Source organism: Numenius arquata, chromosome 9 (assembly GCF_964106895.1).
Source record: "Numenius arquata chromosome 9, bNumArq3.hap1.1, whole genome shotgun sequence".
In the NCBI taxonomy this organism is placed as follows: domain Eukaryota; kingdom Metazoa; phylum Chordata; class Aves; order Charadriiformes; family Scolopacidae; genus Numenius; species Numenius arquata.
In genome coordinates, this window is record NC_133584.1 from 15,062,073 (window position 1) to 15,089,848 (window position 27,776).

The 27,776-nt window shown below is 39.1% G+C and overlaps 1 protein-coding gene across 1 annotated transcript; it reads right to left on the reverse strand.

Moving 5' to 3' along the window:
* Window positions 1–1,629: 1,629 nt before the first annotated feature.
* On the reverse strand, window positions 1,630–27,520 carry CPB1 (carboxypeptidase B1). The gene is made up of 13 exons (XM_074152922.1): window positions 27,364–27,520; window positions 26,852–27,005; window positions 20,915–20,990; window positions 20,733–20,808; window positions 18,955–19,079; window positions 16,469–16,568; window positions 14,891–14,992; window positions 14,024–14,125; window positions 11,603–11,713; window positions 11,405–11,495; window positions 10,547–10,749; window positions 2,174–2,258; window positions 1,630–1,854 (listed from the first exon to the last, which is right to left on the reverse strand). The coding sequence occupies exons 3-13, from the start codon at window positions 20,983–20,985 to the stop codon at window positions 1,667–1,669; spliced, it is 1,254 nt and encodes a 417-aa protein (XP_074009023.1). The 5' UTR covers window positions 20,986–20,990; window positions 26,852–27,005; window positions 27,364–27,520; the 3' UTR covers window positions 1,630–1,666.
* Window positions 27,521–27,776: the final 256 nt, after the last annotated feature.

Here is a 27,776-nt window from a genome sequence, read left to right on the forward strand (position 1 = left end):
TTATGCCTGAGTGGATTACACAGTCTGGGATATTTACCTCTGGTGGTGTGATGGCTAAGTCTCTGTTGCCAATTTTGTGATGTCTAGCACTCAAAGTCATGGGAATAGTGGTGGGATGGGACTCGGGGCATTTTATTTTTTAAGGGAGTTAAGGCTCTGTTCGGTTTCGGTTCTTATTGTGATGCAATCTTGAGACAACCCCGGGCTGAGCCGTTTTTGGAGCTCCCCCCAAGTTATCTCTGCATAGACAAGGCAAGGCGGAGATGAAGCTGAGTCGGATGACAACTCCCTGCGTCTCACCTATTGTGCTCTGGAACCGGTTTGGCTGGGTGCTCCCATACAACTGATTTAATCTGAGTGCTGCTGGGCTCCTCACAGTGGGCTAGTGGATATGTTCCTTTCTTTTTTCTTATAAATGTAAATGAAAGTGTCATTTTGAGTTGGACCTTGCCTTTCTATTTCTCTGCACAGAGAAGAGGCAGAAAAGGAGAATACTTAGTTTTGACAGGTCTGAATGTGGTGATTTTCTTGGGAGAACCATTTTATCCATAAGGTGCATTTCACAGGCTGTTTTGAGTGCATCAGCTGGGGACCTGCCGGGAACAGTGGTAATTCCAGGAGCACCAACGGGCAGCGGAAGTCTCTGTTCAGAGCTTCCAGCAATGGCAGGGAGATCAGCCGGGTTCTGTGTTGACATAAGGTTTTTCCCGATCTTTCTGTGGAGTGTGTCCCATATTAGCCAAGCTCTAAATAGCATTAATAAATGCCAAACACATTTTCTGCAGCTGCGTGAGGAAGCTGCCCAGAGTGGCTATTTATCACTCTCAATCGCTCTGACCCGATCAGACCCACATTACCTGTACAGAAAATTGATCGGGAGGGGATAATTCTTTACAGCTTCTCATGAAAGAAACAGTTATCATTTATCACCAGACTTAGTCTTTATGGCTCTTTATGATTCTTTTGCTCATGACAGTAGGAACATGTGGGGCCCCAGGAAGTACCAGGATTCTCAGAATATTTTGAGAAATGCTACTGTAGTGAGTGTGAGAGCCTTACATGCAGGGAAGTTTGTAGCAGGATTTGTATCAAGTCTTGGTCTTTAAAACTAATAGTAATTATAAACTTCAGGACTGAGTTCAGATCGGATCAGCAGTGACCTTGGATCCAAACTAGTTTTCAGTGATGGGGCAGATCCAGGGTGGGTTTTGAGAAAGTTCACAAGAGCGTATCACAGCTAACATCATTTTAGAAACATGTGATGTGAACTTTTCCTTGCTACTGTTGCTGTTAAGGTTGGATGAAAGTGTGTTTCTATGAATCACCTTGCTGTTTTCATTCCATTTAGCATTCAGCCTGTATAAGTTCTAATGCTCTGCTGTCTGCTGTGGATTAAATTAGGATAGTTTGACCATTAAGGCAACCTTTTACCTTAAGTTGATTAAGTTTCTTGTGGTCTTTCTTTTTAGACCCCCTTGACTATATCAGTTGCCTTAATAAAAGATATAATTTCTCTTGACAAACTTGTAGTTTTATTGATCTATGGTGGACTAAAGATATGACTAGAAACATTAAGTAAAGAGAAATAAAAACCTATTTTTAGGGAAGAAAAAAAAGGAAGGCATCTTTGAATAAAACCTTCTTTAATAGTTTTTAGAACTCCATTCTAATACAAGTGCTCAAGGACATAATTGGCAATGTATTTAACAGCAAGTAGAGTCTCTTCACAGGTTGGCTTTATCTGAGATTCAGGGAGAGTGAAACCATATCTACCAGTGTCTCGGAGCTCAAAAGTGAAAGAGTACTTGATGCCTTGATCATAAGCCCAATCGTCAGAACCCCCTGCAGCAGGATCTGTTGATAAAAAAATAAATCTTAACTGGGAAAGTGCAGCTACATGTTGAAATGTGATATATTTTAGAGTCATGTCACATAGCCAGAAATGCAGAAAGGACAGAGTAAAAAAGGAATATTCAGTGAATTGATTGATTTTTCCTGCTTATGGAAAAACTTCTGTGATTTTAGGCCATTTGTGAGCTTCGTTCCAGCTGATGCATGCAAGAAAATGTAAATAAGCTAAACTGGAAGAAGAATGAGAATCACTAGAAACCTGCATTTGATAGTCTTAGTAGCACTTAATATAGATGGTGAGTATATTTAGGCCAGTACTCACAGATCGTTGTAGCTCCTGGGCCATATGTATACTTGGTGTTGTACAAACTGGCCAGCTGTTTGGATGCATCATGAGCAATGGAATTCTGTAGGAAAAGAAGAATGATAAGTGCAGATTTTCTGAGTGAATCTAAGAAAATACATTGTTGAATACACTGAAAAGCCATGCTTGAGTAGTTTTTATTTTAAAACTGTTGTTCACGTCTCAGAATGACTAGATGTCAGTGGCTGACAAGGCAGGGCTTGTCCTGTTGTTGTGAAAAGAGCTTATCAGTAAAGAGTTCTTTCTCCACGCTTTGATGGAGTATAGTCCAGTCTGTGTATTGCTCTACTGATGTACAGCCTGCTGTGTATAGTCCAGTATACTTTGGATAGGTAAGGGGACAATAGGTAACAGGATTTTTTATATTTAGAAAAAACTTGTACAATATTAAAACTAAAGAAGGAATCTCATTTCGAGGTATGAGAATCTTAGAGAATAACAATAATTTGGTACAGTAAATTGCAAATGTACAATAGCCTTTCTTCTTCTATTTGTGCAGCTATAAATTTAGAGGAGAGTCAGCTTAGTCAGTGAAGTTGAACACTGATACAAGTGGAAGAAGATTAAGGTCTTATAAATATTAACAGCCAGAAAAAGGCATAAATTACCTTGGAACCATATGTAGTCTCATTAATTTCAATTCATTTCCTGTGCACAGAGGGACTCACTCAACTCCCACTGATTTCAGTGAGGGTTGGATCATGCCCATCAACAGTAATATGAAGCTTTGTACGTTTGCATTAAGGAAAATTGCAGACTTTTCTTTGGAACGTGTCCTTTTCCCGTTCTTCATTATACAGCATGTTGGTAATAAAACATGAAAACTATTACTAACAGATGATAAATATGAATGATATTTGAAAGCAGATGTTCAGTATAAGAATAAGCAATGGGTTGCCATATCTTTATAGCTTTCAGCTGAATGGCTTACTATTCCAGGAATTTCCTCCAGCCCCTTCTTCCTCTGTAGGTTATACTCTGGCTTACTTCCCGGTGGAAGATATATTGTGAAGTATTCTCTGTTCATCCTTATGCTTCAAGCGTTCCTGTGAATTACTTGAAATGGCATCTTGGACAACATGTTTAGAAAATCTTAGTTAAGTGAGAGAGTTTTCCCAGCTTCTACAAAACAGCATCAAAATATGTTTGCATTAGCACTGGCAGCCTGCTATATTGCAGAATTGCAAGTGTTTCCCCATTCCAAAATATTGGATTTTGAACATCCTAGTATTATGGGAGTTTGCTGTAGGAATTTGTGGTCATGTAGCCCATTAAGAATATTTAAAGGGGGCAGACCAAAGACTATTTGAAGCTTGTCCTTACATTGGCTGTACTTGAATGGGGCATTTGGTTTCTGGCCTCTCTGTTGTCCAAACACAAGCAGTTGTAAGAAGAATGCTGTTGCTTTGCATTTCACAGTCTTAGATTCAGAGCAACTGGGGGAGCTGAGTTCTCTCCAGGGTTGGGGTTTGGGTTGGTTTTGTTTTGTTGGGGTTTTTTAATGCCTGAACAAGCTGATTTTTCTAAAATCCATAGTAATTTTTAACACACATTGAGGGAATTGTAGAGGTTGGAGACTATCTGCTAATGATACTGTGTTTTCTTCAGTCATCTTTTGTTTATAATATATACATTTAACTGGCATCTGAGATTAAGCCAAATCTTCTCTCAATAGTAGATGAATTTGTAAATGTAAACTGATTCTTCCTCTTTTTAAATATATGCAAAGTGGAAATTAAATATGTAAAGATAGTCTGATATTATGTATGGACCTATTGGTAACTAGTATTTGATCTCTCTCTCATAAACTGCTTGGTAGGGACAATAGAACAGCAGAGCTGCTCTTTGGGAAGAATGGGGCATTCCTTTCATTCAACTGCCAGATGATGGCTTTAAATCATACCAGAACAGATACCAGAAAAAGTACGTCAGGAAATCTTTTTACCTGAGGGATTTTTTATTATTGTCCAGGAAGCTGTAAAAAGAGATTTGTAGAAAGAGCAGTGGAAATTTCCAGCTGTTAGGAGCCTGGAATCCAAATAAACAACTTCCCCGAGCTCTCCAGTCTGGAGATCAAGGTGGTATTTTAAATGACCCTCTCTAAGTGAAAAACATGGCTGAGCATTTATGATTTGATCATGAAATTTAAACTTTTTCAGAAGTTTTGGTATCTGATTTTTTTTTTCCTTTAATTGACTCTCTACCATTTTCTTTCCTAATAGATTTATAATCCAAAACCTAAAGGTAAAAAAAAAAAATAAAATCTACTTTATAGGAATTAAACTCACCTCTTAATAATACTATAATATAAACTAGTAAGAATAATAAAAATGAAGTAAATATTTGTGAGTGTAAATACAAAATAGGAGGAATTTTTGTTCTTTTTTTTTTAAAAAAAGCACAATTACTCAAAACCATCCATAAAAAGGAAATAACATGGAGATTTATACGGAGGTATATAAGTAATGCCTAGCATTTTTCAAAAGGGAAAGTTATATTTAGCTTTGAAAGGTGGTTTGGGTTTTCAAGTCTGTTTGTTATTTGGAATACAGCTGCAAGGAGAAACATCGCTATCTTTTTGACCTTTAAGGACAGTCTTTGCTGTGCAGTGATTTTCTAGATCTCTTTGTGTAACTGGCTTAACTGAATTGTTGTGGTTTGTTTGTTTGTTCATTGTTTTGTTGTTGGTTTTTTTTTTTTTTACTGTTAAAAATCCCTCTCTTGCAAGGAAAATTTTGCTTAGAGTTATAGTAGCAGAGAAACAACTGGCGCCCTCAAGTCCTAGAAATAACTCCAAATTACACTCCTTGTAACTGGGAGCAGAAATGGCTTTTTAGCTTCTGACTTGCAGCTGAACTCACAGAGCTGGTGGTTTCAGCAGAAGGTAGTGCTCCCTGCGCCGAGCACCCGTCTGTGTTTACACAGCAATTACTAATATTTGCTTGATCTTGTGTAGAGTGCATGGGCCAGTGAGACAGCAAAGTTGTGTTCTCAGTAGCCATTATCTTACATAATTCACGACCTTTAAACCTATTTTTTCAGTTATTAGCTGTTAATGAAAGATATGTTAATGGCCTCTCTTTCTCACCACATCTGGAGTTTTGAACTAACAAGATAAATTATCAGGCTGAGCACCTTCTGTGTGTTAATAGGTAATTTTTTTGGGAGCATCTCCCTCATTTTACTCTTGTATCATCAGGCTAGATTTGCCAGCAAATTGCTGCTGCTTAAAAACACTTCAGGGACGTTGATTATGCAGCTGCTGCATGTGGACAACTCCCTTCACCCTCATCCTGACAGTGATCTGGAGAAGCCTTTTCACTGATTGACTGAACCTCTTGCTCTCTTCCCTCAGTGGGCTGCAAACTGATTTGCCCAAGGCTGAAAACTGTATTTTGACTTCACCTCGGTCTCATGTGCTACTTAAGTGACCCTCAACTTCCTTTGTAATGAAAGTCTGAAAATGTGGTATTTGCGAAGTTAGCTTTTGCCAAATGAACTAAACTTCTGAGACTTCCTGTTTTGCCAATAAAAACAGCCTCCCCTCAGAAGAGTCCATGGCTGATGTATAATTTAGTTCACTATTCTGTTGTTGTTCATGGTTAAACATGTCCCCCAAGAGTCCAGGGAATCCAGCCAAGTGGAAGACTTCAGTATGATGCTTCTTTTTTCTTTGCAAGCCTGTTTCTCTGTGATAGTCTCACAGAGTGTTTAAAAAATCAGTCCCTGGTGAGGGAGTTTCCAGTGTGACTGAGTTCAGGTGAACGTGCCCTGTGCCTGTTGGAGACTCTTGTCTTTCACCCAGAGTCATACATGACCTTCGTCTGGAAGATGCTGCTACAAAAAGCACCCTTTTCACAATTGTAAGACTGTCAATGCAGAGCAGTTCTATTGTGGGACACCTGTTGTGGCAAACTCAGTGAAGGAGTTGTAAAGCCAACTGCAAATATTGCTTTTCTGCCCACTTTCTTGTTTGTTGCACTTCCCAATTGACTTTACCAATATTTACTTGAAACAAGTAGTACAATCACACAAGTTCGCAATAGCACAGATATAACAACAGCATAGGTTGCAATTCCTCATTGGTATGTCTAAGTCCCTTAGATGATAGGATTTTTGCTGTTCAAAAATTCTTGACCACAGATCTTCATATATATATCTTAAACACATTCAGGAATAAAGTCAGGAGTAAAAAGACTTTGCTCCCAGGTTAAATAATCAGACTGATATTCACAAAGTCATGCAATATATTTGAAATTCACTCTTGCAGGCTGCACAGACTCTGGGCATATCTCCACTTCCTACTGTGTCCTATTTTAAGCACTCAAGAACAAATGAAATGCTGAACCAACCTAATATAGAAGGTAAATTTTGGTGATTTTAAACAATAGCTCATGTGGCCAGTGTGCCTTCAAGTAATACAAACTGAAATCTTGTGTCTAGAAAATTATCTTGGGTTGTAAATTATTATGTTATTCTGCAGCCTGCCAAACTAATTATACACATATATTAATCTGACAATGAGTATGAGCTGGCTGCAGCCATCTATTTGGCACCGAGTTTGTTGTTTGACTGAGAGATGGAATTGAGTCTGGAAAGGAAGGAAGGGCACGATCCACGTTCCTCTGCTCTATCAAATCATAGTTCAGAGCCAATTCAAATACAAACAAGAACTGATAAAGCTAGATTTGTCTGCTGAAAATGAGGAAAGCATAGGGTGACCTAGTAGGAAACTAAGGCCAAAATATGAACTGATTAAAAAAGTATGAGCTGAACTGTTTATGAAAAGTGAGATTAAATACAGAGTTCTTTATTGCAAGAGGACAAAAATGTGAATAGTAAAATGAACATGAAGAGAATCTTTTTGGGGTGTGGAGAGATACTGGTCTTGCCAAGCACGTTTTTTAATTGTGAAAAGCTAATGCTTCTGTTCTCTGTAGGAGATGGATTTGAGCGTGTACTCTGTGTGCAGGGTAACACTCCAGGGTATAGTAAAGAATAAGTCAAGAGGATTATGAAGCAGGCAAAATGTGATTCACCAAAAGGAATACATATTTCTTTCAGGGTGTCATCACAAGAATATTGTGTAACTTCTGAGAAATTCCTGACCTAGATTTTCCTGTCTTGGATATTTTTATTTTTGTTGTTCAAGTAGTGTTTGGATAACAGTGAAAGTTTTGTGCAGCACCCCAGGAGGGCAGGGGGGAAACAAAGCAACAATCCTGAACAAAGAGAGAAAAGTTTTGGGAAAATCCTTGTGAGCTGTGGGGTTGAGATCCTCAGTGCTCCTCGTCCACCTCAGGAGAAGAGTGAGAAGTTGCAGGAAGAAAGGGACATACGTGACTTTCACCTTGTTTTACACCCCAGGGCCGGGGGTGGTTGAGGGATAGTTCTAATCCCTGACTCAAAGTAAATTACAGTAACATTGAGATAGCTCTGATTTGCTGCAGCAATGCAGTGGAGCATAAAGGTTGTCTGGGATTCTCAGAGTGCCCAGTTCTACCTGAGCAACCAACGCTAGAACAGTTTTATGCCTTCTGGTGATTTCTCGAGGCTGTGAACAGAAAAAGTCTTTTGAGCCCCAAGGACATGCTTGCAGGAAAGGAAGGTGCAAACGCTCTCTAGATCTTTCTCTTCTGCAGACTTAGTGTCTTCGATCTCAAATGACTTAATTTTTGTGCCCTTCTATATCTCAGACACTGGAATGCAGCATAAGACCCATGGTATTATGCTACCTTTAATTAAATACAACAGAACAAACTGTCGTTAATGATAAGCAGACATATGGGGTTTTGTTTAAGCACATGTCCAGTTCCTCACTGAAAGAGATAAGAAATTGCAACTATATTTCCTTTAATTTATTAGATCTGTCAGAGTAAAAATAACATCTAAGATAGGATAATGGCACTATAAATTTTGCTGCTTCATTTTCAAAATGATTTATGATCCTTTTATTTGCCCAAACAATTTCTATTGAAAGTTGAGATTCTCATTCTTCAGCATTTCTCTAAATTCTAAATCTAGACAGAACTTTTGGACATGAAACACAACAATTGGTATATAAAATAATACCTCTTTTGGTACCTGTCTCATTTCAAACAAGTACAATTGCTGATTGAAAATCTTAAATTTTCTTTAGTCACAGCTTAAATTAATGTGTTTTAGTTATTTGAAGTAAGCTGAAAAGCTGCACTTTCAAACCTGACCCAGAGCCTGTTGAAGTCAGTCTATTTAATCTACTGACACTAGAGCGATTTAGGCCCTCTCTGTTTAATTATCCCAACTACAGGCAATGTTGATTGGGTGATGCTCTGATCTCATTCTCCAAAAGAAGGATTTTTGGCAAGAAATCTTCCCTTGTTAAAATCGGATACTGCACAAGTTGAACACCTCTGGGATCCTGCTGTCTTTTTGTTGGGATCACCAATAGAGGAAATATTTTTTCCTTAATTAAAGAAGTGAAAAACACTCATAAGGTCACCTTGTCATGGTGGGGAGATTTGTGGTTGCTTTGTAGTGGGAAATAATGGAACTCCCTCTGGGATCAGTGTGCCCGATTTAAAATATAAGATAAAGTGATGTTGGAAAGACTAACTTACAAAGTGAAATCAAATGGTTGAAGAGAAATATATAGCCTGAATTCCTGAGCTATTTATTTTTTTTATGCTGAATGGTAATAGCAGATTTGTCCTCTATGGCAGGAAAAGAGAGTTTTTATTGATAAAAATTGTAGAACTTTAGTTATGGGTGATTCATTAAATTTTACTGTGTATTAGAATAGAACATTGCCAATATAAATTTTTAATTGAATAAAAGAATTTGAACAGCTAGAGAAGCACATAGGTTCTTTCTTATTGTTAGGGATTGTTTTAATAATGAGCTGTCAATGTAAACTTTTCCCATTTAATACTGTGAGAAACATGCTGTACTTTTAGTTATGTTTCATCACATTTCCTCTTGATTCAAAAAATAGGGCAGAATGTCATGCAAATCCTTAACACATGGGAACTTTGTGATCTTGACAACAAAGCAGCTTCAAGGGTTTTGTGTTGTTTTATTACTTTAGACTGAAATGCAATGTGTGAAATGTGAAGCTTTTGTAAAAACTGAAGACAAGAAATTACTACAGTTCCCTGGAATAATTACAATTAAACATTTCTGCAATATAAATTAAGAAAACAAAATCTTAATCTTAATTTCATCCCTCTTTTAAGCTGTAAAAAATGTCACAAGAAACTTCACTGTTGGCCCCAGTTTGTATTTATGCTTCAGAATCATGACATCTGTTTGGGAGCACTCATAAATCTGTCAAACCTGCACAGCAAAGCAACACGCATTGTTGTTGCCTTGGACTTTTGGCAGCATCCAGGAAAGAGAGGGAATCAAGATTTGTTTGTTTTGTTTTGCTGTGTTGTTTTCCCTGCCAACAGCTTCTAATTGCTAATATGCCAGAGAACTGAAGTCATTTTATTATTCATGATTGATGATTTTTGGCCTTATAAAATGTTTACAACTTTTATACTCATGTAATAGTTTTAACTCCTCTCTCTGTTTTTGAGGATAAAAAAACCAATAAAATTCCAAACTGTTGTTATCTTACTTAAATGGCATTAGGGTTTGGCTTTTCTCTAGGATGAATAGGAGAGGCATTGTCCTTTAAAACTCAACATTCATCCTCTTCTCTTCCAAATAAAAGGTGTGTTTGAATCCAGGCCTGTTTAGAAAGGCCTCAAAACTGAAATATTTAATCTGTTTTGTATCTAACTATTTTTAATTATAACTTTGATTAAAAAACTGCCTCGTTGTCCTGAACCTGTATCAATAGGAGTTTCTCCATTTTACTTTAGCAAGAACTAAGGTCCGGTAGGAATTGGTAAACAGAGGTCCTTGTCTGCTCTTGCTGATACCAGTTCAGTCATTTCATAGTTATTACAATCTATCAAGCTGTTAGCTTGACTTACAGGGCATAATGTTTCTATGTAATGTATTAAAGCTACATACACAGCAACCTCTCGAGTCGGGAAGAATCAGTGCAGCACAGCACAGTGGGTTTCTGTGTAGCATGACTGGAAGACAAACCTGACCCTGTGGCAAATTCATGGTGTATGTGGAAATTAAATAAGCCTCTTGGGTTTATCCTGTGCTTGAACTAGCTTGAAGCCATCATGGTTTCCCTTGTTCTTGCTAAGAAAGACTGAAGTGTTTTCAAAAACTGGCAGTACAGATTCTTTCCAGATGTTAAAGAAACTGCTTGAAGTTAAATGGACCTAAATAGCAAGTGATGATTTTTACTTATTCTTTTCATTATGTCAAAATGACAAAGAGACTTACCAGTTCCTCGTAATTCGATGGTAATTGGTAAGTATACGAATAAGGAAACAGTAGCAGCTGGGAGTAGGAGTGAATCGTCAAGTATGCCTTGATTGTAGAAAGATGTTCACGAATGAAATCAGCCAAAGCCTTGGTCTCCTTTTCAGACTCAGGTGCAGAGCCACAGTAAGTGGAGTCACAGGGGCTTTTTGACGCCCCAAGAGCTGGTAAGAAAGGTGAATTTAATGAGCTTTTAATAAAAAAAGCTGGTTGTTAAGAGAGTTATGTTACACCACTTTTGTAGATAAGCCTTTGAAATCCTACTTACACGTGCCGTATCAGAGAAGAGAATATTTTATTGCATAGTTAAGACACTGGGCAACATGACAAAGCATTTAATAAATATGCCCTGTAGGGTGTACATAGTTGAAAAAACATGAGTATTGATTTAAAGTCCTGTATTATCTAAGTGATTTGGGATATTGATTTGCTTTAGTACTTAACAATCCTCTCCTTGCATATCTTCTCCATTTCTAGGACACAAATGGAAACCACTCGAAAGAAATCCCTGTCCAGTAAGTGAAACCAACCAAAAGCAAACTCGGTTTCTGTTCTGAACTCATAGAAAAATGTGTATGTATATATGTGTGTGTATATATATATATCTGTTCATAGAGGTAGACATACTGATGATACTGGTAACCAAAGTTTTTTGCCCAAAGCTGCCTCAAAAATTGAACACAAGCTACTCCACAATGCTATACTGGTGGTCTTCACTCAAGCTTGAACTGGACCAACCATCAGGTAGGGAAAATCTATAATTAAGCATCTATTGCACCTCTGTATGATCACTTGCAGCTATTGTTAGGAGACACTTACTGCACCAGCCAGCATTAAAATTCCTGTTGGGATCTGTACCAAGGCAACGGCTACCAGCATTTTTAGAGCGTGTCTTTCTCCACATGCGGTCCTGAAACACAACATTTTGATGTATGAAGCATAGATCAAAACTAAGAGAAAGTTCTAACAGTTGGATTTTCCAGCAATAGTCATCTTGAGAAAGAAGAATGTACTTACTTTGGTCCAAGTGTAAACGTAACCATCAATATTGACAACAGGCAAAACATAGAAGTCCAAGCTGTCAAGAAGTGTGGTCATGACAGTATCTTTTCCATAAGTCTCAACAGCCTAATTGGAGAAAAGTAGAAAAAAGCTGGCGATGCATTCATAGATCTGTACGTATCTAAAGGCCTGGGTCTGGATTTAATGAATCCAGAGTGAAGTCATCCAGGTCACTCTACCACGGAGAGGGCAACTCTGTGATATTACATATACTTAGAGGATTTACACTGACTCAAACCACACCGCTGTTAGAAAGCCATCTCGTTCTGTTAGATAAATTATATGGCAAAGCAGTACTGATTTTGAACAGGGTATTAAATCACTGGAAAGAGATTTCCATCTACTAGCTCCTTGTTTACAGACAGAGCAAAGTTCTCTCTATTACCTGACACCGTAAAGGTTTGGGCTTAATTTATATGAGAAGGAAAAATCATTATTCCCCTATTTATTTTTATATCTGTTTGTGCAGAGAAATTTCATCAATCACCAAAATTATAGAGAATACTTCCAAAGAACATCCTTACACACTTCCAGGCGTAATGCTGGGGATGCATGTGTTCACAGGGAGGAAGATTTTTCCCTGCACTTTTCCACATACATACATTGAATAACAAATATAAGAACTCCTGCCATAATCCTCTGTATCCTGATTGTTCGTGGCCTGGCACTTTGTATGCTTGTTCACAGATTTATATCGGTGTTGAGGGAACATGAGATGGTCATAGAAATTTGCCCTAACACGTATGTTGCACCCATGTTTCCTTTAGTGTCCCCAGATGTAAAGGACTACACAGGGAGCAATGCAATGGAGAAAGGCATCCATTGTCCTGTGACTACCAAGTGGGAAGGTTGACTGTAGAATCTAGAAAAGCCTTTTCAGATCACTAAAACTTATTTTTTCCTGGTTTTTTGTTGTTTGGTTTTTTTTTTTTGAATGCTTGGGGGGGGGTTTCAGAGATACATATAACAATCCACTTTGCTTATGTTTTTCTCTAGTGTTTTTTTGTCTAGAATTTTTATGTCTAGAAGCAGTCCCAAGTGAACCACTGATGACGCTCAGAGGACTGCGCTTTTAAAGCACTTCTGCCTATCCACACTTGGATCCACTGAGCAGAGCTGCTGCTGGTGTCAGGTACACCCATTAATTAAGTGACCAGACAGTGAAAATGACAGCTGTAGTGACGTGAATTGCTAAGAGAAAAATGGTAGCACATACTGTCTGCAGCCTTATTAGGAGATAATGAAATCACATTCCCATTGACTCCACTGAGATGTCACTTTCAATTTCCACTGCTCCCTACACAAAACCGCATGGCTGTCTGATCAGACTGAGATTATACTTGCCACCAATGCCTCTGCAAGCGTGACTCACTCATGTACCTTGGCTTTCCTTTCCTTCGGTTTTAAATCCCAGCTACTGCTTCTGGGTTTGGTTTGGTTTTTTTTTTTCCTAATCTTCAAGCAGAAATTCTTACACAATTTCAGATTCAATCAGTGAGTTGTTCTGCTAAGTTGATTGATCTCCCTCTGTTGAGGGGGAATATACCTCTTCTCTGTAGAGAAGATTGTGAAGCATTTAATAACTCCCACCGGCTTTATGTTGGTGGTGAGGAGAAGGAAAAGACAAAGGAGATAAAATTGTTTAATTCAAGGCCTAAAGTATCCCAGCCTGGGGTGAAGCTAATTCCACCTGTGCAGCTCTTTCCTGAATATAGTTTCATGTTTTAGAAACCATCCTGTACAACTTGAAGTGGCAGCTCAAAGGGATGTAAAAGCATTTCCCTCTCTTCAAGTGGAGTTTAGGGAGCTTCGTCTATAGCCTCCCTCCTCTCTTGGGTACATTTCCTCAGTGCACTCTGTGCTTAGCTGATGGTAGGTTTCCGTCCTTTCTGTTGCCTTACGGAGTAAAGCTTGTTGCAGGGAATACAGCACCTGACGTTGTAGGTAGACAGCTGTTCTGATATGCATTTAGATGCCTTCTGATGTTCCCTTGAATTTCCTTATTCCCTACTCCTTATGCCTATATGAAGAACATGACTATGTTTATAATGTTACCTGTTCGCTTGTTTCTCACCTTTCTGACTACAGGTGCAGAAAAGAAATTTATAGACTGTGTAAGTAACCCTTGTAGTTGTCAGTACCTCTTACGTATGCTTTTAGATAGTCTTAGGCTGCTGAAAGATTACAGGTCCAACCACTAAGATCTGGTTCAGGTAGTTACACCCTGACTATCTGAGCTGAGAGAAGGGTTGGGTAGACAGGTATTTAGAAGTAAAAAGGCAATCTGCAGCTTCCTCAGCTCTTGCTGCTCACTTAAGATTTTCTTAAACTTAGTTGCATTTTGTAAAATATTTTTTCATCATTAAGCTTACTGACTTCTTTCACAAACCACTGGCAGAAAGCAGGGGAGATCCACTCTCTTGCATGGAAACCACAATCCATGAAGATGGCCTTCTTATTTGGACCGCTTTTTCCCACCTAGGATAAAAAACCAACAAACCCCATGTCTTAAACAAAATAATTTGTATGCAGAACAAGTCATTCAGCTTGCTGACCTTAAAAGTCAAACTTTATCCAAATACAGCATTCCTTGATTAAATGGAAATCTATGGAGTGCTCTCAGCTGTACCTGACCATGATATTCAAGCTAAAACAATAGGCTCTTAATAATTTCATTTTTATTAATGTAGATAAGCTTTCCACTGCACCCCTCCCCAATTATTTGATTTTTCTGCACTGTTGATTTATTTCCTGTAGTGTCTCTAAGAGCTGATCTTGTTTGCTTGAATAATATATATTATTGTAAATGCTTATGCAATTTTGGGCAAGTAATCTTTATCCTTTCACCTTTATTTAAGTCATCATATCTTATTTATTCATAAGAGTTATGCCAAAACCAAAGAAATTTGTTGCCTATTCCTAGAGAAACTGACATTTATAGATCCTTTTAGACTAAATAGGTTTACAAACAACAGATGGAGAGAATATAAAGGTAGATGATTGTTCAAATAGCTCTCGAGAGTGTGGTTAAATTTGTATGTCTGAACTTCTATTCTTTCATTATATCCCTTCTTCAAAAAAATCTTAAAAGTTGAATGAATCATAGTAGTAGTGAACAAAATGTATTAGATTTTCTGCAAAATGTATATTACTGTCTTAGCATCATTGGTGTTTTAACAGACATCATAATCTTGTGGAAGTTAACAGAGGAAAAGTCTGGCACAAAGAAATCAAAGCACTTACTTTGAGAATGTACATTGGACGTTCCTCGTATGTTTCCCCAATTACACTGCGAGTGACAAGGCCTGGGTTCTGAGCAGCGATATCAGCAGTCCAAGCAGCTATCTGTTTAATAAGGAGGTTAAATTTACAGATGTGTTTATCCTCAGGTCCAAAGTAATTAATTCACAGGCTTCAAGCCAGAACAGTCCTTCTGAGCACCTAACTTGACCTAATATTTGATACATTTTGTAGATTTCCAAGAATCAATTCCTACTTATACTAGAGCTATATGTCTGAACTGATTTTTTTTTAGTATGAATTTATTTAAACCTGTCATTGGAGTATGGCTGGTGGATTACAAAACCCTTTGAATGCTAACCCTATGTAGTCATGACCTTGTCAACACTTAAGCTCTGTTAACAAAAGAAAACTGTTTTTCTTGTTAAGTTTACTAGATTGAATTCCTTAAATCTTCTACATGTTGTAATGTTTTTGAGCTTCATGGCTCTTTTATTCATCATCATTCTTGAATTACTGACAGAAGTGCTGGACAGGGATTTGTAGGAAAAGTCTACCAATGCTGGATACAAAAGAAAGAAATTTTCCTTCATTCTACTTATTATTTAAGGGAAGTAATAACAGCCTTTATTATCTTAATATTGGAGCAGATTCCCTTTGTTACAGGTGCCTTCAGAAGCTCACAAAAAAGTTGCCACATCCACACAAAAAAGCATTTCATGCCCAAAGAGCTATCTATGAACTAAGAAAAAGACAAGAAACAGCAGACAGATCTAGACAAACTGTCAAGAAAACATTAGAAATAATGGTTGACGTTACAGATGTTGGTGGGTTTTTGCATGCAACTAATCTTTGCAGTCAGTGGAGCTTTTGTTTTTTATTTTTTAATAGCCTTGTAAAAAGAGAAGTTTTTTTAGGAGAGTTCTGATGGAAGAATATGGATTAGATCTGCATATGATCTACAGATAGTACTTGGAGAGGAAATACAAATTTTCCTGTTTGAAAATGTAACAGGTGCTTAGTAGGCAATGATAGGCACAAAAATGAAAGATTTTTGCAAGGAAAGACATGAAAGGCAGATTGTCATACTTTTAAATATAAGGACTGTGATGCAATGTGATGCAAAGGTGTGAAGAGTGACATGGTCAAGATAAAATTCAGGAAAAATGAGCATGGCTGTGAAAAAAGGAGGGAGGAGGGGAGATCTTAGGGTGGAAGATGAAGAGTTAGAATTGGGGCAAGGAATGAAATCAAGTTATTTATCAGAGGAAGTGGCGGAAGGAGTGAAAAGGAAAGAGCAACTAGTAGTGAAGCACGTCAGCCTAGTCATTGGATTTCTGCCATTGTTTCCTTGCAGCAGTGGGAGCAGACCTAGAAGAAATTGGTGTAGGGGATGGATTATACAAATTAACTCAGTAATGAGCACTAAAGGAGAAGGGGAAGGAAAGTTTGGAGGAGTTATCAAATTAATGGATGGGACAGAAGAGGACAAGGGAAGAAGGCTGGAAGCATATCAGAAGCAATTTTGCCTACAGAGGCTAAGGCACCAATCTAATAAAGCTGCAAGCTTCTAGACTTTACCGTTTCCCAGTTGTTGTACTTTTCATAGCTGTGACTGGTGGTACGAGCTTTGCTGTCAAACTGGGCGTCCACTGCAGCCTGCAGGTTGTCAATCAGAACTCTGCAATAAGACACCGTGAAAAGTGTGAAGAGAAGTATACAATTTGCTAGCAGGAAAGCAAGCACCAGACAGACATTTCAGGGCCTTCCTGGAATTAAGGCTGCATGGATTGTAAAGTGAAATGTGGGGGGGTTGATTTATGTGTTTGAAAATAAAATATATCAGGTTCAAGTTTCAACCTACTTCCTGCCTCAACCTTGCGGCTGGAATGATCAGGGAGCAATAGCTTCTTCCTAATTAGGACCTGCCTACTTACTGCCATACTAACAAACCTCCAGGGTAGCAAGTTTGCTTTAGGAAGAATGGCAATGCTGAGACAGAGTGTGTGTAGAAAATGAGCTTTGGGCTGACCTCATGTTGCCAGATTGTCTCTGCCTCAACAGGAAAAGGGCCCTCTCTTGAACTTAGGGCACTGGAGCACAGTTAGACTGCAGCAACATAACACTCCCGTGTAGCAACCCAGAGAGGTTTGCCTGGCAAAGTTCTTTGTCAAATTGAGCTTCCAAAGATTAGGTGTGGTTTGACAGCTCTTTTGCAGGTGACATTATCCATCCTCCAAGCTGCTTCACTGCAGGTGAGGTGGGCTATTAAAGTAGAACAAACAATGGCAGGAAAACCCCAGCATCCCATCTGGATCTTTCCCTGGGGCTGACACAAAGGGACAGCTCATTGTTGAGCATGCTCTTGAGGACCTTTTGCTTGTATTTCAACCTTGGCTATCAAAAAATGAAGTCCTCTTGTTTTTCCAGTGCTTGTATTAACATTCTTACAAATCTTATTCATCCAGGATATGTCCTTGATCATTTGTGACTTGGATAGAAGAGCAGGAGGCCACTTTGTGAGGCGCCACCAGCCTTCAGAACAAACAGTGCAAATGACTACATTGACATGATGTCTCGGCATTGCAGCTGCACTTCAAAGAAATTGTAACAGCTTGGGTTGTCACAAGGACGCTCCACTCAAGTTTGTCAGGGACGCTTTCCAGACATTATGGCCTTTGTTGCAATCAAAAGATTTGTGCATGGACCTGAGGGAGTTCATGAATATTATAGGAAAAACTAACACACGTAGAGTAACTCCTCCTCTGCCAAAGAGGAAATTCCACTGAAATTGGATTCCTGTGCTGTATGTGGGCTATGGGATTATTGCAAATGATTTCTTCTAGAATATTTTTAGATTCTGTTCCCCCAGCAGCATCCAAATCAGACATGGTTAACACAAGGCCAGTAAGTTTAGGGATGGATTATCCTTGGATTTAGCAGATCATAAAAGTAATGTTTAATGAGAGCTGTGTGGTGTCCAATGAAGGAATTTGTTCTGGTGGCAAAAACAATGGGGCTGAGAGACAAAACTCTCCACCCAGCAAATGAAGTTGTGAGAATTTGATCAAACACTGACTTTCAGTGTCTGAGTACATGATGTTGACAGAATATCCATTACACATTGAAGAAGCCCGATAATCGAGATGGGTCAAGCCAATTTGCAAAGCTCAGGTGGAGTTAAAGGAGCAATGAAGACATTCAGACTTCAGCCCAAAGTCAACTTCTCATCCTCAATTAATGCTTGCACAGTGACTCCAAGATATGAAGCATAAGCAGTTGCCTGATCCTGCTCTTTTCTGCTTCCCCTCCCATTAGTGCTACTCATTACAATGATTCCATTCTCAGAGATGTGTAATGCGGCAGTGTGGTCTATTCACTCCACTTATGCTACAGTTGTATTCAGCCATGGAAATTCAGGGCTTTTTTACTTCTGTGTAATATACTCATGAAATATATGAGCTAATTAAGAGTTTGCTCTTTGGAGAAATCCTTGACATGGATCTGCTGTGTGACCTGAGTAACCCCAAGGCTGTCCTGGGAATCTGTTGCCCTCCATCTGGCAACAGTCTTGTCTTTGTCACCAGTTGGGGTTTTTTTGCCCCTCTAGTTATTGTTCTGCAGGTTAGAGAACTCAGTGGAAAGCTCTTCATGGTGACCCTTGGGGCTCACCATTTTCTAGCTTCAGTTCCCTGATACTATCATGAAAACCCATCTGGTGTACTTTCCAGCTCTTTCTAGACCTTTGCTGCATTTTGTCTTTAATGGGAAATCTTTCTTGTTCCCTCTGTACTCACCCTGCAGGGAGCTTTCACCTCTGGGGATTTCCTAGTAGTAACTCTTTGCTTCCCACCTCCTACCTCTACCAACGTTTCACCTCACCCCTTTAACTCAGAGCAGCTACAGTCCATTCGAACTGCCACAGGAAAGCTGAACCCAGTAGGGTCATCCACTGGAGGGATGAAGTTTGTGACAGGAAGATCAGTTGACCAATATGAAAAGATCAAACACGCTTTCCCCAGTATTTAATCTCCTATTCAAAAATACAGTACTGAGAACAAACTTACCTATACTCCATTCCACTTTCTTTCAAAAGATCTTCAACCTCAAAAGAGATGTCAGCTTCAACTCGGAAATCAACTTGTGTTTTTGGCCTTACCAGTGTGACAGAGTCTGGCTGCCAAAAGTCAACCTGAAAGAAGGCCAAATGAATACATAAACAAATAAATGCATACATATAGTTGTGATTTTAGATGGGTGTATGTGTGATGGTGATGTTGATTGTGATTAATATACCAAATTTCATTCCTGTCCTTTTACAGTGACCTGACCTTGCTTGCCAGAAGTATCCATTTAAATTTTAACTGGAAGTTGATTAAGTAGTTTTTATTAGGTCCTGCAATTTATATGGCAGAATTCTGGAGATGGCAGTGACAGTTTCACAAATGCTAAGTATTCCACAGCATCTGAGTACATTCAGACTTGTCAGTATTATAACTATCTATCCTTACCGCTTCTTTCACTCTTTGTACAGATTTCATTGGAGGTTTCTGCCTGTAAGCATTAGACAAAAATGGACTCCTGACTCAGTAGCAGGGGGATGCCACATGAATACTTTACATAAATCAACTGGGAAAGACTGTTGTCTGTATGAGCACTTTTAAAACTAAGTTCACTAAAGTTGGTGTAGGAACCTGTGCCTTTGGAAGAAGCTTAGTGCAGGGTGGACAAAAGACAGTGCTATTACTATTCCATGTATTTTTGCTGAAGTCAGCTTCCAGACCTCTGGATTTAGTACTCTGTTAAAGGCCAGTAAAAGCAAAGCTGGTTTGCCAATCTAATGCCTTTTCAGCCTTTCATCTTGTGAATGTAAAGGAAATTGGGGCTGGTGGGCATGTTCATGAACTATGTGTCTTCAAGTGAGATGACTATTCCAGGGTATACTACTGCATCATTCTTGACTGATTGCTTTGTAAAACAATGGTAGTCCAGGGATATTTCCTTTGCTAAAAAGAAAAGGAATGATCCCTTTATACTAAACACTTAAAAGCAAGCATGATATATTAATATTCTTAACATTGGTAGCACCATTCCAATAGTATACTCTTCTAAGGAACACTGTTTGAGCATGCTCTACTGGCCTGTTAATGATAGTTCTCCACATCTGTACTTCGTTAAAAATATCATCCTTTCATCCTACAGATAATGGTGTCTTTTTCACCAACAGCTATTTTACAACATCAAAGCTGATGAGAAATATTGAAAACACATTTGCTGTCTTTATTGTTTTTTCTCATGTCATTGTGTCATCATATATCTACACCAAGGTCAGTAAGAAACATGCAGCTTGGCTGGAGAGAAAGGCAGTTTTAAAGGAAAGTCAGAGAAGAAAAGATGACATGAGAGGCTCGAGGCCAAAGAAAAGTTCAATTTGTTGGGAGTATGGATTTTTAGATTATTTACATGAGCAAAATGTTTTTGCCTGTAATGGTAATAGTTCTGGTAGTTGGAATTTCCATGTTTTATCTAATACATTCTTGAAAGCCCCCCACTGAATAGAGCATTTCAGATTAACTTATTCTATTAAGGAATTCTGGTGGGCGCTTTGATATTCAGATTGGATTATCCAGACTTTCTAGGAAGGAATTAGAATGTATTTGCATAGCTCTAGCTTTATCACCTGGTCCTGTTCCTCCTGAAGAAACACTCCAGCTGACTTGAATGGAATCAAGACTAGAACTTTAATTCAGTTGCATGGTTGTTTTTTTTAAAGACATACGTTAGTTGAACAAAAGGAGAAATGTTCTTTTCAAATGCAATATGGCCCCTTCCCCAAGTTCTTTACCTCTATGTTGCTGGCAAGGGAATTGATGATTTCCACCTGTTCGTCATTCTGTGGAATCACACGAAACACCTTCTGCCTGAAAGGGGAGAAAAAAGTTGGATTTGAAACAGGTAAGTCAATCAAAAGGCTTTCGCTGATGCAGAAGAAATTGTGCAAGTATAAAACCTCATGTCTGTTCTTACCCTTCAAAGGCAAGATCCTGCAGGTGAGCAGAAACAGCTGCAGCACCTATGAGAACCCAGAGCGCCCACATTTTTTCTGAAGAGAAAAAAACAGTTTTTCAGTTCTTCTGTGCTGCTTTTATAACCTGTTTTGTCCTGCTTTTTATCAATTATACACCAGAACTACCCAGTGATCAACTCATAGATTATTCCCTTGGCCTTGTTTTGTTTGCATACTATTTATAATGTGTGTTTTACTCCACACCTGTGAAAACAGATGAAAGTCTCAAGGGGTCTGGATAAAGAATCTTGCTACTTGACCTGGATAAACTCTTGATATGAGAAAGTTAATTTAATGTACTTTGTTCTTTTCTGTTGTATGTGAATTTTGATTAAGTTATTATTATTTAAATAATAAAAATATTTAAATAATAAAATTATTTAAATTTGGTTGCTGGAGTACAAACTTTACTTTATAACACTTTATTGTTACTTTATGTAATGGTAGATGTCTGTCAGGCGTTGTTGCAGTGTGACTGGTCTTAATGACACAGCATTGCCCCTCTTCCTGAATAACATGGGGCTGACTGACAAAGGAAGGGGAAACACAGTTGGGATGTACCAATTATCTTTTTATTTTTTCCCCAACAGAGAAGAAAAACACTGAAATTGTTCTTTGCTCAGTCACTTCACTGAAACTTGTGAGTAAGCCAGGGGTCTGCAGAACTGAGGGTGTAGTTGCAGTGGAGTTGTATATATACTCCACATCATATATTCACTGATCCTTGCATGTTCTCTAATTTAATCACGAAAGGACCAGAGGTATATATCTTTTAAGTTAAGCACCACTGTGGGCATTACATGCAGGGCAAGCAGATTAGAAGAAGCGTAGTGATACAAAAGCGTTTTTATCTTTTACCTTTTATGTTGTGCCTAATCTACCTAAGAAACAATAGTGTGTTTGCATCACTGCACTTGCATCTGTTTAGTTTTCATTAACAGATACTTGGCATTAATGTTAATTGCCTGTTGCTGCTGTGTCCTGAGGTAACTGATGTTTTCGACAGGGAGCTTCTAAATGAATCAGTGTATAAAAATATAAAGAATGGAATTTATGAGCTCAGTTCTGTCTTCTGTTATCCCTAGATGACCAGACAAATTGAAGGGGTCCGGGCACAGATAATCCTGAAGATGTTCTTTGACCCCGTGACTGCTATTTTGCAGAAATCTATATATATGCATATGACATAATATGTGAAAATTTATTAGCAAATTAATATATATTAATCTCATATTAGAAGACAGCTACAAAGTGCAGAAATTTGAATTGTCAATGGCCATTTTAAGAATGAATGTGGTATCAGATTCTGCACCTAATTTTTTATGAGGTTCTCTGGAGTCAACTCAGGAAAGCTGCATCAGCCTTATATACAGAATACCTAGAAATATATTTTTAAAATCAGTGTACCAAAAATGCAGCAGTTTATGATTGACAATATGACCCATGATGAATATGTTCCTGAAAGGAAACTCCAAGACCGCACTGAGCCTATTTATGCAAAACTATCTTTGCCAAATCATAGGGTTTGAACTTACTTTACAATTAATGATCTAATTTGTCGCACTGTAGGTTCTTGCCCGCAATAGTCTTACTTAGAGTCAAGTCTCCTAAGAAGGATGACAGCAGGAGTTATTCTGACAGAGTGCCAAAACAATACCACAAAATCGTCAGAAGTTTTAATTTTACGATGATGAGATCTACAGTATCAGACAAAATGGTCTGGTCCCATGAAAACTGCTAAGACAATAATGTGGAGATGATCAAGCCCAGATCTTGCAATGAATAAATGATCACAAGAAGTAATCAAACAAATTGCAGATGTCATCATTCCCTGTTGAGCACTGAGAAGCATCTTGGAAATAGAAGACTGCCAGATTTCAGTGCGTGAGTTTACTTTTAAGAAATTCTTTGCTTTTGCATGCAGTTGGAGATGATGGGGGATTTTTGTTGTATGGGGCTTTTTTCTCCAATCACTGACACAGCATAACTGCCATCAACTACTGAGCTGGCAATCATTACTGAATACTATAATTTCTAATGGCAATCTTTGCTGTTTCTATCCCAGACTACGTCAGAAAAAAACAGTGACCCAGAATCATACTTCAGTGATTTATTTTGTACCTCAGGATTGATTTTTTTTTTGTCAGATTAGCTCATAAACTAGCTTTAAACTTTGTCTTATTTTTCTAACTGTATAATATAAATGTTTAATATTTGTATGATAAAAGGGCAGCATAAGGATAAATAAAATAGCAAATTAAATTTGGTTAAGCCATCTGTTCTTTTTAGTGCCTGATTACAACAGCACATCAGTTGGCCATGGCTGAGGAAACCTTGGTCTTTACTACTAAACACTGAGGGCAGAGGCTTGAATTACCTATATCTTTGAAAAGATTCAGAAGGAAGATTATTTTTTTTTTTTAATCAAGAAAGTAACAAAACCAGCTGAATCCTGAAAGGAGAATGTGTGGTAATTTCCTTCAGGACACGTATTTTGTCTTATACTTAAGGTGAACACAGCTGAAAAAATTGTCAGCTATTGCAATTTTGTTGCAGTTGTTTGCTTTTTTTGATGATTAAAAATAAAGCCTTCTATGATGTTGTCACTCACAATGAGTATTCCCTGTGTTTAGTGACATGAGCTGTAAAAAGTTTTGATGCTAATAATTGGCTGTATTCCAGCTGAAATTCATTTTGTAGTAATTTCTTATTTCAGTTTTAGGAATAGAAATACGCTGGTGCTCCACTTTGAAGAGCTTATGAAGGCTAACCACAAACCGATAAAAGGAAAAAATACACATCAATGTTAGCATTTCAGAAGCATCCTTTATCCTGTGAAGCCTTTCATCCCATTTGTTATCAAACCAACTCCAAAAGCCTGAGGATAACTAATGTCTCTTTTTCTAGGAGTTTCAGTGGATGCAGATTTCCTCAATCAGTTTGTTAAGCAAAGGCAAGAGACCAGCATGGCTGAGTCGAGACCTGCTGGTGAAACTAAAAGGCAAGAAGGAAACGCACAAGCAGGGGATGGAGGGACAGGAATCCTGGGAAGAGTATAGGGATCCTGCCCGGTTGTGTAGGCATGGGGTCGGGAAGGCCAAGGTGCAACTGGAGCTGAACTTTGCAAGGGATGCAAAGAATAATAAGAAGGACTTCTACAGGTATGTCAGCAAGAAAAGCAAACGAGTATCAGCAGACCAGGAGAAGGCTGAGGTACTCAAAAATTTGTTTGCCTCAGTCTTCACTGACAATCTCTCTTCCCACACCTCTCGAGTGGATGTACCACAAGGCAGGGACTGGGGGAGCAAACTGCCTCCCACTGTAAGAGATCAAGTTTGTGACCACCTGAGGAACCTGAACACACAGAAGGCTATCAGACCCGAAGAGACACATCTTAGAGCCCTGAGGGAATTGGCTGATGTAGTTGCCAAGCCACTCTCCATGATATTTGAAAAGTCATGGCAGTCAGCTGAAGTCCCTGGTGACTGGAAAACGGGACACATTGCACCCACTTTTAAAAAGCATAGAAAGGAAGACCCTGGGAACTACTGACCCATCAGCCTCACCTCTCTGCCTGCAAAGATCATCGAAAAGATCCTCCTAGAAGCTATGTTAAGGCATAGGAGGCTTAAGGGGGATGAGGTGGTGATTTGAAACAGCCAGCATGACTTCACCAAGGGAAAGTTCTGCCTGACCAATCTTGTGGCCTGCTATGATGGAGTGACTACATCAGTGGACAAGGCAAGAACTATGGATGTCGTTTACCTGGACTTCTGTAAGGCCTTTGACATGGTCCCCCACAACATCCTTCTCTCTAAAATGGAGAGACATGGATTTGATGGGTGGACTGTTCAGTGGATGAAGAATTGGTTGGATGGTTGCAGCCAGAGGGTAGTGGTCAATGGCTCAATGTCCAGATGGAGATCAGTGACAAGTGATGTCCCTCAGAGGCCTGTACTGGGACCAGTACTGTTTAATATTTTCATCAATGACATAGACAGTGGGATTCAAGTGTACTCTCAGCAAGTTTGTAGACAACACCAAGCTGAGTGGTGTGGTTGACATGTCTGAGGAACGGGATGCCATCCAGAGGGACCTGGACAAGGTCGAGAAGTGGGCCCATGTGAACATCATGAGGTTCAACAAGACCAAATGTAGGGTCCTGTACCTGGGTCGGGGCACCCCCCAGTATCAATACCAGCTGAAGGATGAACTGATTGAGAGCAGCCCTGGTGAGAAGGACATGGGGGTATTGATGGAAGAAAAGCTGGACATGAGCCAACAATGTGCAGTCACAGCCCAGAAGGCCAACCGCATCCTGGGCTGCACCAAAAGAAGCGTGGGCAGCAGGTCGAGGGAGATGATTCTGTCCCTGTGCTCCGCTCTGCTGAGACCCCTCCTGGAGTACTGTGTCCAGCTCTGGAGTCCTCAGCACAAGAAAGACATGGACCTGTTGAAGCGGGTCCAAAGCAGGGCCAGAAGAATGATTAGAGGGAGGGAGCACCTCTGCTATGAGAGCAGGCTGAGAGAGTTAGGGTTGTTCAGCCTGGAGAAGAGAAGGCTCCAGGGAGACTGTATTGCAGCCTTTCCGTACCTGAAGGGGGCCTACAGGAAAGATGGGGACAAACTTTTTAGCAGGACTTGTTGCGATAGGACAAGGGGTAATTGTTTTAAACTAAAAGAGGGTAGATTTAAAATAGATATAAGGAATAAGTTTTTTACAGTGAGGGTGGTGAAACACTGGAACAGGTTGCCCAGAGAGGTGGTTGATGCCCCATCCCTGGAAACATTCAAGGTCAGGTTGGATGAAACTCAGAGCAACCTGATCTAGTTGAAAATGTCCCTGCTTATTACAGGGGGGTTGGACTAGATGGGCCTTTAAAGGTTCCTTCCAACCCAAACTATTCCATGATTCTATATTTTAAAAAATCTGCTATCTTTTGGTCACAAAATATTGTCAGTTCTTATAATTCTTGATCGATGAATTTAACATCTTAATATTGTTTGATATTTATTATGTTATAAAAAATCAGTGAGAAACTTGTCAATGCCCAAATCTTAACACCGTTTATGTATTTTTGATAATGTAGCAAAATCCAAACATGTGCCACACCAGCCATATGTTTGAATTATGGGGACCCACTTATCGTCATTTATTTGTTAAGGAAATACGTGCTAACCTTGGTTTTGAAGAGGTGAATATACTGTTGAATATATTCTGAAGACCTTTGAGAGTACTTTGAAGAGGCCAGGATCAGCAGAATCTGCTATCCAGTGTATGCTCCAAGTTTTCTTGGTACTTTCTCTGTATTTATATATTATTAATATTGCATCTTTTAATTCATCAAAGGCTTTTTCAACTTTAGTGCCCTGGGACATGCTCATATCCTACCGTTTTGGTAGCTATGTAGCTATGTGTAGGTATCTAGGTATCTTCCTTTTTTTTTTTATTTTTTTTCCGTTCACATTTGCAGATTCTGTTTAACGTGTGAAGAGGAACTGGATAAGGAGAGGAAAGAATGGGAGCGATGAGATCTTGGGTAAGGAACAAAGAAAGGTGGCTTTCATGACTTCGGGATGTGTTTCTACTTCTGCCATTGACTCACCTGGTGAGAAACAGCAAAACCTGTAACTATTCTTTTGTAAGGTTGGTGGATTTTTTTCCAGGTGTCTCCTGTGCCATAGGTATCATATTTTTACCATTGACTTTTAGTAGTCGGAATCAAGACTGAATGTATTGAAGCTTCATTATATTATCAATGCACAGATTGCTTAGTGTTTACAAAGTATTTTATATCCCTAGCTAGAAGTTGTTGTATATACCATATACATTCAGACTCTTATTTGCTTGAAAAAATGTGAAATTTACTAAAATAGAAGAAGTGAATTGGCAATACCAGTATTGTTGCAGTGGTACTAGCAGCGTTTGCCTCAGTCTTCACTGGCAACCTCTCTCCCCCCATCTCTCGAGCAGATGGACTGCAAGGCGGGGACTGGCCGTGCAAGCAGTATTGGCAGCGCCAGAATTCCCAGAAACCAAGCACCACGAATCTGTTTAATGCCAAACATAAAAAAGATATTTAGTGAAGCAATGAGAAGGACTGAACTCACACCTATTGGTTACGGATACCTTCTGCTTAATTAGCTTGTCCTTGGGATAGGCTTTCTGTCGTGTACAAGAGTGTGGCAGGTTATTATACTCAAGCCTATTCCTTGGCATCTGTAAGGCTGGCAGGGTCATGGCAGGACTCAGTGACAGCTCAAAGATACCAGAAAGCATAGATCCTTCCCCTTACAATTTTTAAGGCACTGAGATCAGCATGTGGTATGTAGTGAGAGATCATGCCTACAGTAAAAAGTTCATAATCTTAAAAAAGCGCATGAATAACTGGATACTCTGTACTCTTACCAACACAAGACAGTTGAAATTTTCACTTTCATCTTCTTGCAGTATCTTACTGGTATAGGAGTTTCTCTTCCGGTGTAGATCAGCACAACGTTTACACCTATATAATGTCTCCAGCAATGCCAGAACCAGATGCTGCTGAGGCGGTGCTAGAATTATTCTGTAATGAGATACAGGAGTACCTGCTCACTGTTGAGGTCTCTCCAGGGTATCTAATATGGGTTGTTAGCACATTGTCATTCTCAATATTCCCCCCGTTCCCATCCTGGGCCCTGCAGGGGCTGAAGGTAAATCAGGCTGTCAGTGTGCAGTATTCCACCTCCAGTTTTAACAGGAGGATTTAGGCAGACAGATTGATCTCCGTTTCATCCAGCTAAATATGATCCAGATAGTGATGCTATATTGGAGTTAACACA

Coding starts and splice junctions, on each gene's coding strand:
- CPB1 (XM_074152922.1), bottom strand. CDS start 20,985: ATGTGGGCGCTCTGGGTTCTCATAGGTGCTGCAGCTGTTTCTGCTCAC. Junction 19,080..20,732: donor CCCTTGCCAGCAACATAGAG/GTAAAGAACTTG, acceptor GCCTTCTTTCAG/GTTGACTTTTGGCAGCCAGA. Junction 10,750..11,404: donor TTTTAATGCTGGCTGGTGCA/GTAAGTGTCTCC, acceptor CTTTCTTACCAG/CTCTTGGGGCGTCAAAAAGC.